Raw genomic sequence first — 12,911 nt, forward strand, 5'->3', positions numbered from 1 at the left:
TAATAATAATCATTTTTTTAATAAACATTTAATTAAAAGGTTTCTACACAAATTCTAGAAGGTGGACAAGCAGAGCAAAAAATGCGCTCTCACTGACACAACACAAGCAACGGCAAATACCAACTCTTCGGCAGGCGAAAAAAGCTCTATCTCTCTTTCTCTCAAACTAAGGAACATCTTTCCTGCCCCTTCATGAATTCCTACTCATTTATTCGTGACCATTTCGTCTCTTCAAAACGCTGGATGACTGGTGGAACAGTTCTGACTCTGCAAGCATCATAAACTCTCTCTCTCTCTCTCTCTCTCTCTCTCTCTCTCTCTCTCTCTCTCTCTCTCTCTCTTCTCAAATTCCCAATTGTGTCTCATCTCTTACCAAAGAATAATCGAAGGAATGAGTAGTCTACTTATTCACCAGATGCTGAAGAGACTAGGCTTAGATTGTCATGTTGGCTTAATTAAAGTAACAGCATTTATTCTGAATAGTTCTTATGTTATGAAGCTTCGTCGTCTTCAATATAATTATTAATCATTATAGTTATTAATTATATTATGATTATTAATCAGTATATTATTGTGATTGTTAATAAACATAAAACAGGCGTCTGACAATAGGCCTTGTGGTGACATCTGCTAACGCCTCAGCAGTTAGTATCACCAAGCTCTCTCTCTGTCTCTCTCTCTCTCTCTCTCCTTGTATCTTTCTTTTGGCAAAGCTTACGTCACGTGACAACGCCCATTCTTACAGGACTCTTCAATAAACACTTTGAACTCTGAAGAGCATCAAATCTATCAATCGGTTTTGGCACAAAATTCACGTGATGACATCATGACTCCTCCCCCCCCCTTTTCAGCTATCGTGAAAACACCGGTCGAAATGTAGTGTGAGGAATTCCTCTCACAAAGATTTTATTTTATAATATTTTTGTGTATTCACTTGTTTCCATGCTATTTTTCTTTTATTATAGTTATTAGTGTCTGTCTCATAAGAAATTATTGAATGATTTTCACTCCATATTGCCGTCTGTCAGGTAATCGACAGACAGGAACTATGTTACTGTATTTGTATTCATGTGAAAACCAAATATATTCGCATGCCCATATATTTTGTAAAGATATGTACGTCTACATTGCATGACATAATAAGGGTGAAAGAACCACATCTATTCGAGAATGACACTCTTAACATTATTTTATCTGATTTTGCTATGTTCTAGTACGTAGTATCTGTGGTGCGGTTAGCACAGAAAGGATAGTTTTACACAAAGACGAAGTCTTTTGACATAACGTCGGTAGACGTTTTAGTAACGAAGTATAATTACTGTTTTGGTTATGATGATTCATTTGTCTTTATATATATGAAATTGCTCTTGGTGAATGTATTGCGCATATTACGTATGGTAAGAGTTGGTGTCACTCGTCTTGTTTGTGCCTCTCGCCAGAGAAGCTATTAGGAGAGGTCAAAAGATCGGGAGGGGAAAAGAAGGGTAGTAGTTCGCCCCTCTGAACGCTCCTTTGCGTGCCCCTCTAGGGGTGTGTATGCGTATGTGCGTAGTACACTGTATGGGCATGATATCGCCCAAAACTGTATTGACATACACCACCAATTATTCACTACATTTAATAAATATGTTGAAGTTGCACACTATTATATTTGGAATTTATTTTTGACAACGAACTTGATAATTATTGTAAAGTTTTTTTATGTTCATGAAAACCTTGTACGTCAGTTCTACATTCGTGGTAATTGAATAACTTGTCTCTTTTCCCCAACAAAACCCGAATGCAGGACGGAACGAACAGCTTCTTGGCTCAACTTTTGAGGTGGCCTGTTATCTAGTGTTGTGTAGTGATGTGTGTGTGGATTTAGAAAGGGCGATTGCCCTGATTCTTTTAATTTTGTCGTAATTTGTTTCATTTGAGTGCCATTGATTTACAATTACCCTTGAGTGATTAATTTCATTGTCACTTATATGTTATTACTCTTTGATATGTTTAACTTTTACTTATTAAATTAATTTTAACTTTACATTTATCAAATGCGTTTCAATATCCCTCGATTTTATTTAATTTTTCCTATGTTTCAGTTTTGTGGATGGTGAATATGAATTGATCTGATAAACCTTTATTGTGTTCATATTTCAAGGTTATGCAAATAACTTTTAGAAACGAGTTAACACAGCGGTCCTCTAAGGTCTGAAAATCAACCCGTGAGCACTCGCAACATTTAGAGAGAGAGAGAGAGAGAGAGAGAGAGAGGCACGTACCTCTCGTCGTATCTCGTGTAGCGATTTATGATCTGAGTTCATGTCTACAAGGACTGCTCAGTAAGTGAAAGTACTTAATTGTGCTACTATTCATTAATGATATTGGTGTGTTATCCTCGTTAATAATGAATTGGGTTGAGAGATATCTCCCCGTAATTTTGAAACCGCAAAGTGAGTTTTGTGGAGTTGTTACGTAAGGCTTTTAGCGGTTTTTGACCAAGTAACAACGTTAAGCATATAATACAGTCCACTATAAGTCCATCTTTTTCGCCACATGTGGCTTCTTATTTGCCAAGTGGCTCTCTCTCTCTCTCTCTCTCATTCGCTGTCTCTCTGTATCAGTCTTGTAGTCTCTCTCTCTCTCTCCCGCTCTTTGTCTCTTATTAGTGACTCGCTCTCTCTCCCTCTCTGTCTCTTCGGAATATCACTCTATCTCATAGTGACCCTCTTTCTCTCTCTCTCTCTGTATAAGTCTCTCTGTCTGTCTCATAGTCTCTTTCTCTTTCGCTTTCACTCTGTTTTAGTGACTTTCTCTCTCTCTCTCTCTCTCTCTCTCTCTCTCTCTCTCTCTCTCTCTCTCTCTCATTGTAGGCAAAAACTGACGCTCCAAAGGATTGCATTTCCTCTCAGACACCGAAGGCGAATTTCGTAGGACGTTGAAGACAACATTCAGGTGACACCATAAGACGTGAAACGCCAACTTAGGCCTATAAGAATCTTCTGTCAATGATGTAATTAGCACTAAGGATTAGATAGATATGAAACCTATGAATCATGAAGCCATAATGTGAACTCTAAAACCTCCGCTATGTTGTATTGAGAGAGAGAGAGAGAGAGAGAGAGAGAGAGAGAGAGAGACGCAAAGTTTCAGGTATTTATACATATTATTGTTACTATAAGCATTATATTGATAAGAGTTTCATTAAGTAGAAATGAAAAAAGTCCTTTATACTCGAGATAAACTCGAATTGTTAGGTATGTATATAACAATATTACTGTAATAATTATTATGTAAATGAAAATTGCCATGTTTGTAAATAAGTAGAAGTGTCCAAAACAGACTAAATAAGCAATATTAATAACAATGATTAAGATATGTGAATATTCAAGCTTTTTAACGGTACATTAAAAATGGGTCAGGAAATCTTAGATTTATTTAAGAAGATCCACCAATTAAGAGACTGGTTACGGAAGGCTTCTAGGTGGTCAGCCTGGAGTGTCTGCTGGGGGTTGGTGGGGTTATGCCTAGGGACTTACTTCATTCACCCCGGGGGCTTTATAAATTAGATATTAGCTATATTATATATATCAAATCAGCACAAATATGCATTGATGCATAACTGTAGGGCGAAATCTTAGGATAAGCCAATTAGCCTGAACAGCTAATGTGACGAACGTCTAGTCATTTTCTAGCACCAGATTTAATAAATTATTTAATCTATTTATTAATTTATTTGTCAAAATATCAATTTTGCTAATAAACTGACCTTCGCTTTATGTCTTTCCCTTTTTATTACCTTCTTTGTTTCATTGTAAGTGTAGTTGAACTTTATATCAGCATTAAATTTTCCATAAATGAGTTTTGATGATAAAGAATTGTGGGCACAGAGGAGGGAGACTGGGAAGGATGTATTCAATCATCACGAATATTGTACCAGCGATTATTGGTATGAAGTGTTTACTTGTCAGCCACTTAATTGTTAATAAATTAAATGATAAATTACATATATACGATTAATGTCATGATTACCTAAATGAATAAAGCCTCTCTCTCATGTACAATATATTAATATCAATATTAATATATGCCCACCATTCTCGAATGAAAAATGTTAATGGAGTTCATAATATATATTAGTGAGTTGATTAAAAAACTGTTACCTGTAATGAGGTAATATTAATTAGAGATTCTAATTATGCTGATCGTAATAGATCTTTTAGGAATGTTTGGATTCCAGTGTTTGATTTCAGATTCAATTTCTAATATTCCTTACCAGATCTATCTTTATTGATATTCTTCCTTAATTACCACTGGAATTAAATATGGTGAGTAGATTTGATTAGGCCTTTGAAATATTCGAAAAAAGATGAACAAAGAATTAGCAGTTATCAGTAGTTAAGACTCGTTATTAAGTATGAAAAGTGGTATTCACAATTTTCTTTATAAGACTAATGTTTTATACACTTTTATAGTCGTTACGAGTTAATGAGAAAATTCTACAATACTATAAATAAAGTTATCATATTAGGATATTGGTGAAAGTATTACAATTAATGGATAGACAAATTTGTAAATGGACCACAGCCAGGTGATACTGATGTATCAGAATAAATTCTACATTTTCATGTTGTGTTTATTCCGTCAGATCAATTGCTTCGTGGGCTTATTTTATATCAGTAGGGTTTATCTTTTGAACAATAATAATAATAATAAAAATAATAATAATAATAATAATAATAATAATTAATAATAATAATTAATAATAAATATAATAATTAATAATAATTAATAATGAATAATTGGATAATGATAATGCATTAAGATAGAATTAATAATAATAATAATAATAATAATAATAATTAATATAATAATAATAATTAATAATAATAATAATAATAATAATAAGAAGAAGAAGAAGAAGAAGAAGAAGAAGAAGAAGAAGACGAAGAAGAAGAAGAATTTCTAAGGTCACTTAAAAAACAATATCTATCTGTTGAATTACGTGAATACATATATTGGTAAACAACTTACAAAATTATATGTAAACAAACAACCTGAAACTACTGCTAACGTAAAGAAACCTGTTATTTATCTACCTTTAAACGTTTACTGGAACTCATAGTTACGATCTAAAAAAGCAATTAATTTCTATTTTGTCCATTGGTTACCCTCAGCTAGATATCAAAATATATTTTACTTTACAAAATAAATCAGGAAATTTCTTTAAAATTAAAGACCCTATACCAACAAGCCTTCGGTCCAATCTGATATACAAATGGCAGTGCAGTGGTTGTGATGCCACTTACGTTGGAAAAACTACCAGATCAGCTTGGATGATATGGTTTGAAGACCTTGGTAGGTCATTTCGTACAGGTAATTATCTTACAAGACCTAGTTATAGTGCAATTAGGGAACACAGCGAGGAGACTGGTCACCCTTTACATATCGATGATTTTTCTATTTTCACCTCTGCCTAGAAATGTAGCTGTTACCTCATTTTTGTGTTTTTAGTCTGCATCCTGCTGGTTTGTATATCAACTTGGTATATTTAATGTTCTTTTGTACCATCCATTTTTGTGACTTTAATTTGCATTATGCTTTATTTTATTTTATCTACTCAGTTGTTTCATTTAGCCATTTTTTTATTTTATTTTTTTATTTTTTTAAGTATTAGCTATCTTTTAACGTACTCTTATAATTTTTATACGTGTCATATTATTATTGTGAATTTGATTGCAAGAACTATAATGTCATTCATTTTAATTTTGTAGGTTGATAACGAGTGTTAGTACTACTCGAAACATGTCCCAATAAAGTTGTACAAAATGCTGTTCCGGGTTTTGGCTTTGGTGTCCTTACTGATATGTTGATGGCGCTTCCCTGCTGGTGTTTCAATTGCTATATATATATATATATTATATATATTATATATATATATATATATATATATATATATATATATATATATATATATATACACATATATATATATATATATGTATATATATATGTTATATGTATATATATATATATATATACATATGATAAAAGTCCCATAAAACACCATTTACACGTTGCAGCAATACAATTCAAACGCTTTTGTCTGATTCCCTTTTCAGTGGTAAGATATCTTACCAGTGAACAGGGACATACGAAAGCGTCTGAAATGTATTGTTGCAACGTATAAATTATGTTTTATGGGACTTTTATCTTCATATTTTACTACTGTCTTTAGAGTAATCTATATATATATCATATATATATATATATATATATATATAATATATATATGTAGATAGATAGATAGATAGATAGATAGATAGATAGATAGATAAGATAGATAGATAGATAGATAGATATAGATATATATATATATATATATATATATATATATGTATATATATATATAGATATATCTATCTATCTATCTATCTATCTCTATCTATCTATCTACTATATATATACATATATATATATATATATATACGTATATATATATATATATATATATATATATATATATAATATATATATATATATATATATATATATATATATATATAACTGGGTATGTTGTCGTTTCTAGAAAACTTCAATTTAAGGAGGAACAGGGTAGCCAGAAGACGTGGTATTATTCCAGACATTATTATTTCCTTAAAATAAAACAAGGGTATATACAGCCGAGCTTTCGGGAATTCATTGCTTTTCCCATCATCAGGGTCACATCTATAAAACGATACAAAAAAGAGAAACAGTAAGAATTATACTGATTTAAGCTTAAATTTAAAAAACAAAAAATGACAATACTATTTAAAATACATGACACAAAGTAAAAAAGGAACATAAAATACACAACACAAAGTAAAAAAAGGAACATAAAAACTGTACAGTATCATTATTTTATTTATTTTACTCTGAATATTTATGTTACGTAATCTCTCTTAACTTGTCATTGCTATTTTATGATTTGCAGTTAACTTAGTTTTTATGTTCCTTTTTTACTTTGTGTTGTGTATTTTATGTTCCTTTTTTACTTTGTGTCATGTATTTTAAAGTATTGTCATGTTTTTAAATTTAGTTAATCAGTATAATTCTTACTGTTTCTCTTTTTTGTTTTATTTTAAGGAAATAATAATGTCTGGAATAATACCACGTCTTCTGGCTACCCTGTTCCTCCTTATATACATATATATATTATATATTATATATATATAGATATATTATATATAATAATAAGATAATATATATATACATATATATAAAATACATTTAGTTGTTTTTACATAATAATGAAGCTATGCTGAATATCATACATTTTATTTGGCATATATTGGCTGCCGATGAGTGTAATCCTATCGTCATTGTATGAGTAGAGTTTTACTCTTTTCCTCATAATAGAGGTTTTAGTTTTCATTAATTAAAAGAAAACTATTGAGATGGCTGTTTGTCTTTCCGTCTGCATTTTTTCTGTCCGTCCTCAGATCTTACAAACTAATGAGGCTAGAGGGCTGCAAAATGGTATGTATGTTGACCATCCATCCACCCTCCAATCATCAAATATACCAAATTGTAACCCTCTACCCTCAGTAGTTTCTAGATGATTTAGAAATCCGACCAGTTGTTCGCATAGCAAAGATTTTCTACATGTAGTATCTCCATTATTAAGGAACATAGCATACTAGAAGCATTGAACTGCTTCCCTCTGCGAGCCGTTTTTCTAGATGATCTAGAAATCCGACCAGTTGTTCGCATAACAAAGATTTTCTACATGTAGAATCTCCATTAAGGAACATAGCATACTAGAAGCGGTCCACTGCTTCCCTCTGCGAGCCGTGTTTCTAGATGATCTAGAAATCTGACCAGTTGTTCGCATAACAAAGATTTTCTACATGTAGAATCTCCATTAAGGAACATAGCATACTAGAAGCGGTGGACTGCTTCCATCTGCGAGCCTTGTTTCTAGTTGATCTAGAAATCCGACCAGTTGTTCGCATAACAAAGTTTTCTACATATAGAATCTCCATTAAGGAACATAGCATACTAGAAGCATTGAACTGCTTCCCTCTGCGAGCCGTTTTTCTAGATGATCTAGAAATCCGACCAGTTTGTTCGCATAACAAGTTTCTACATGTAGAATCTGCATTAAAAGCATAGCATACTAGAAGCGGTCCAACTGCTTCCCTCGGCGAGCCGTGTTTCTAGATGATCTAGAATCTGACTCATTGTTCGTATAACAAAGATTTTCTACATATGAATCTCCATTAAGGAACATAGCATACTAGAAGCGGGTGGACTGCTTCCCCTCTGCAAGCCCGTGTTTCTAGATGATCTAGAAATCCGACCAGTTTTGTTCGCATAACAAAGATTTTCTACATGTAGAAATCTGCATTAAGGAACATTAGCATACTAGAAGCGGTCCAACTGCTTCCCTCTGCGAGCCGTTGTTTTCTAGATGATCTAGAAATCTGACCAGTTTGTTCGTATAACAAAGATTTTCTACATGTAGAGTCTCCATTAACGGAACTAGCATACTAGAAGCGGTCCCAACTGCTTCCTCTGCGAGCCGTGTTTCTAGATGATCTAGAAATCTGACCAGTTGTTCGCATAACAAAGATTTTATTTTTCTACATTGTAGAATCTCCATTAAGGAACATAGCATACTAGAAGCGGTCCAACTGCTTCCCTCTGCAAGCCGTGTTTCTAGATGATCTTAGAAATCTGACCAGTTGTTTCGTATACAAAAGATTTTCTACATGTAGAATCTCCATTAAAGGAACATAGCATACTAGAAGCGGTCCCCAACTGCTTCCCTCTCGAGCCGTGTTTCTAGATGATCTAGAAATCTGACCAGTTGTTTTCGCATAACAAAGATTTTCTACATGTAGAATCTCTATAAGGAACATAGCATACTAGAGCGTGGACTGCTTCCCTCTGCGAGCGTGAATTTCCCAAACCTTCTAGATGATCTAGAAAAGTCGCCCATGTTCACATAAACAAAGATTTTCTACATGTAGAATTTTCTCCATTAAGGAATCATAGTAACCAGAAGCGGTCCAACTGCTTCCCTCTGCGAGCCGTGTTTCGTAGATGATCTAGAAATCGACCAGTTGTTCGCATAACAAAGATTTTCTACATGTAGAAACTCCATTAAGGAACATAGCATACTAGAAGCGGGGGACCTCTTCCCTCTGCGAGCCGTGTTTCTAGATGATCTAGAAATCCGACCAATTGTTCGCATAACAAAGATTTTCTACATGTAGAATCTCCATTAAGGAACATAGCATACTAGAAGCGGTCCAACTGCTTCCCTCTGCGAGCCGTGTTTCTAGATGATCTAGAAATCCGACCAGTTGTTCGCATAACAAAGATTTTCTACATGTAGAATCTCCATTAAGGAACATAGCATACTAGAAGCGGTCAACTGCTTCCCTCTGCGAGCCGTGTTTCTAGATGATCTAGAAATCTGACCAGTTGTTCGTATAACAAAGATTTTCTACATGTAGAGTCTCCATTAAGGAACATAGCATACTAGAAGCGGTCCAACTGCTTCCCTCTGCGAGCCGTGTTTCTAGATGATCTAGAAATCTGACCAGTTGTTCGCATAACAAAGATTTTCTACATGTAGAATCTCCATTAAGGAACATAGCATACTAGAAGCGGTCCAACTGCTTCCCTCTGCAAGCCGTGTTTCTAGATGATCTAGAAATCTGACCAGTTGTTCGTATAACAAAGATTTTCTACATGTAGAATCTCCATTAAGGAACATAGCATACTAGAAGCGGTCCAACTGCTTCCCTCTGCGAGCCGTGTTTCTAGATGATCTAGAAATCTGACCAGTTGTTCGCATAACAAAGATTTTCTACATGTAGAATCTCTATTAAGGAACATAGCATACTAGAAGCGGTGGACTGCTTCCCTCTGCGAGCCGTGTTTCTAGATGATCTAGAAATCCGACCAGTTGTTCACATAACAAAGATTTTCTACATGTAGAATCTCCATTAAGGAACATAGTATACCAGAAGCGGTCCAACTGCTTCCCTCTGCGAGCCGTGTTTCTAGATGATCTAGAAATCCGACCAGTTGTTCGCATAACAAAGATTTTCTACATGTAGAAACTCCATTAAGGAACATAGCATACTAGAAGCGGGGGACCTCTTCCCTCTGCGAGCCGTGTTTCTAGATGATCTAGAAATCCGACCAATTGTTCGCATAACAAAGATTTTCTATATGTAGAATCTCCATTAAGGAACATAGCATACTAGAAGCGGTCCAACTGCTTCCCTCTGCGAGCCGTGTTTCTAGATGATCTAGAAATCCGACCAGTTGTTCGCATAACAAAGATTTTCTACATGTAGAATCTCCATTAAGGAACATAGCATACTAGAAGCAGTCTAGGTGCTTTTTAGACTTTACTGTCGTCCTTCTTTGCCCTCTGTCTATTACCTTCTATTGTAGATTCAGTTTCCGCCACGCTGCATCCAGCTGCTCCACCAACTCGGGCACAGTTGGTCGAAGTTTAGGATTTTTATTTTTGGCCATGTTTATTATATCTTCGTAATCCTTCGGGATGTCATCGTAGAGGGCGTAGATAGTATCTTCAACCAGACATCCCATGGAGTAGACGTCTCCCCAGGGCTGAGCGGGCGCACCTCTCGTGTACTCTGGCTCGTAAATTGAGTCGGACATATTGAGCCATACCTTTGTCTTCGTGCCCCTTTTCACTGCTAATCCGAAGTCGATTATTCGGGGCTGCACCTGTTTGTTGACCATCACATTATCTGTCTTCAAATCCGTATGGATATAGCCTGCCAGGTGGATTTCGTGGAGCCTCCTCGCAATGTCCGGAAGTGCTTGCAAGGCGAGGGAAGGCAAGGTCTTTGAGTCGTTTATGAACGAATAGAACTCTTCGCCACAACAATAGTCCATGAGGATGGCGGCTGGCTTACTACAGGTCCCAAGTAGCATAGGAGCTCCTCCCGCGCCCTGGAGTTCCTCTAGCGTTTTAGCCTCGTTTCTGAAGGCTGTTCTCACTGTCCACAGGTTGTCGTTGGCCACTTTCAGCACTGCTTGCTTTCCCTTGTGAAGGACTTTGAAGGCAGTTCCGTAGGCTCCCGAACCCAACTCTTGTCCTTTGAGCAGAAGCCTTTTCACCTCAGCCTCGCTCAATTCTTCGACTGTGGGCTTTCCTTTCCCTTTCTTTTGGTCCTTGGGTACTTTGGCGTCCTTCACTTTCTTTCTTCCAGGCATCTTCTTTGGCGGCGGCTGGTCCTTCACTTCCTTCCTTCCAGGCAGCTCCTTTTGGGGTTCATTGGGAGGAGGAAGATTCCCTTTCTTCACTTCCTTCTCTTCTCTTGTCTTTCCTTCCTCATTCATTTTCCCTTTCATTGCCGCCTCTTCTGTCTTGCCCTCAGGTGCCGCCGCCGCCGCCGCCGCCGCCGCCTTTTGTCCCTTCTCGGCCCTCTGAGCCTTGGCACCATAGAGATCGTGGATTCTCGCCACCGCATTGGCCTTTGCCTGTCGGGGGAGTCGCTGCCGTGCCTTCGCCGGACCGAGAGGACGAGCCTTTTTGGCTCCGAGCGAGTCTGGATCCGCCTTCCGTCTTTTGTTCAGCGGTTCCATCTTGCCTGCTTCTTCTTCCATCTTGTCCTCCTCTTTCTCCTCTTCTCTCTTCCTCTTCCTTCCATGGCTGTCTAGCGGCTCTGTCGGGGAATTGTTCAAGTTCCTCTTCCGTAAAACCTCTGCCTTTCTTCCTCCTCGCTTTGCTTTTAGCGGAGGCCTTCGGGGACTTGCCTTTCCGTCTTGGTCCGTTCTTCGTGGCTCGGCGATCGGGGCTGTCTCTTCGGCGCCCTCCAGGTTCCTCTTCATTCCCTCAGTGTTTCTCAACACTTGAGGGAAGTGACCGACTGCTCTGGTCCCGACGTTCCGCTTCCGTTTGGCGCCTTTCTTCGCTGGCCGGAGACCTTGCCTGATAACCGCATTGCCATCTTCAGCCACTTTGCGTCTCTTCATGGTCGGTTCTGACGCTTCAGCCTCCTCCATCGTCCTCTTCTTTCCCTGGGCGTTTGTCTCCACTTCAGGTAAATGGTGGCATGTTCTCCTCTTCCGGTCAGCAGTTTCAATTTTACCTTTGTCCGGTCCTTTGGTCGTCATCCCATAGTACTCTTGGATTTTCCTCCGGGCGATTCCTCTCGCCGCTCGGGCCAACCTCTTCTGAGGTAATAAAGTATAACAAGGAGCATTTTCAGCTCCCAGCAAGTCTCGACGATTCACACTCGTTCGAGAAGATAAATTGTATAACAATGAATTTTTATTTGTAAAGTGATCCATTTTGGACATGCTAACTGTTTTAATTCGAAGTATTGTTAGTTTTTGAAAAAGACGGATCCATTCCGGCTCTTCCCAGGGAAGCTTCTCGCCTGCGATCCGAATGTCTCCAGGAATCTCTGGGAAATCCTTTCTGGAATCCACTGAAGACGTCTTGGAGCCCGGATCCTGGAGAATTATCGAAGAGCGTGAAACCCGAAGACTTATCGAAGATCCAGTGATATCCTTGGAGCCTGGAACCTGATGACTTGTCAAAGATCCAGTTAAATCCTTGGCGCCTGGAACCTGGAACCTGAAGTCTTATCAATGATCCAGTTAAAACCTTGGAGACTGGAACCTGGAACCTGAAGATTTATCGAAGATCCAGTGAAATCCATGAAGACTGGAACCTGGAAGCTGAAGTCTTATCGAAGATCCGGTTAAATCCTTGTAGCCTGGAACCTGAAGACTTATCGAAGATCCATACAAATCCTTGGAACCTGGAACCTGATGACTTATCAAAGATCCAGTGAAAACGTTGGAGCCTGGAACCTGGAGACTTATTGAAAATCCAGTGAAATCCTTGGAGTCTGGAACCTGGAGCTGAAGTCTTATCGAAGATC

General features: G+C 37.2%; 1 protein-coding gene across 1 annotated transcript in view; it reads right to left on the reverse strand.

Annotated features, from left to right (window-relative positions):
* Window positions 1-10,431: 10,431 nt before the first annotated feature.
* LOC135199113 (serine/threonine-protein kinase PAK 3-like) overlaps window positions 10,432-12,911 on the reverse strand; it is a 2,857-nt gene continuing 377 nt past the window's right edge. The window contains exon 1 of the mRNA XM_064227032.1: window positions 10,432-12,911. This exon is cut by the window's right edge and continues 377 nt beyond it. Within this exon, the coding sequence (XP_064083102.1) occupies window positions 10,432-12,321 (1,890 nt within the window). The 5' untranslated portion in view covers window positions 12,322-12,911.

This window comes from Macrobrachium nipponense, chromosome 25, assembly GCF_015104395.2.
Source record: "Macrobrachium nipponense isolate FS-2020 chromosome 25, ASM1510439v2, whole genome shotgun sequence".
In the NCBI taxonomy this organism is placed as follows: domain Eukaryota; kingdom Metazoa; phylum Arthropoda; class Malacostraca; order Decapoda; family Palaemonidae; genus Macrobrachium; species Macrobrachium nipponense.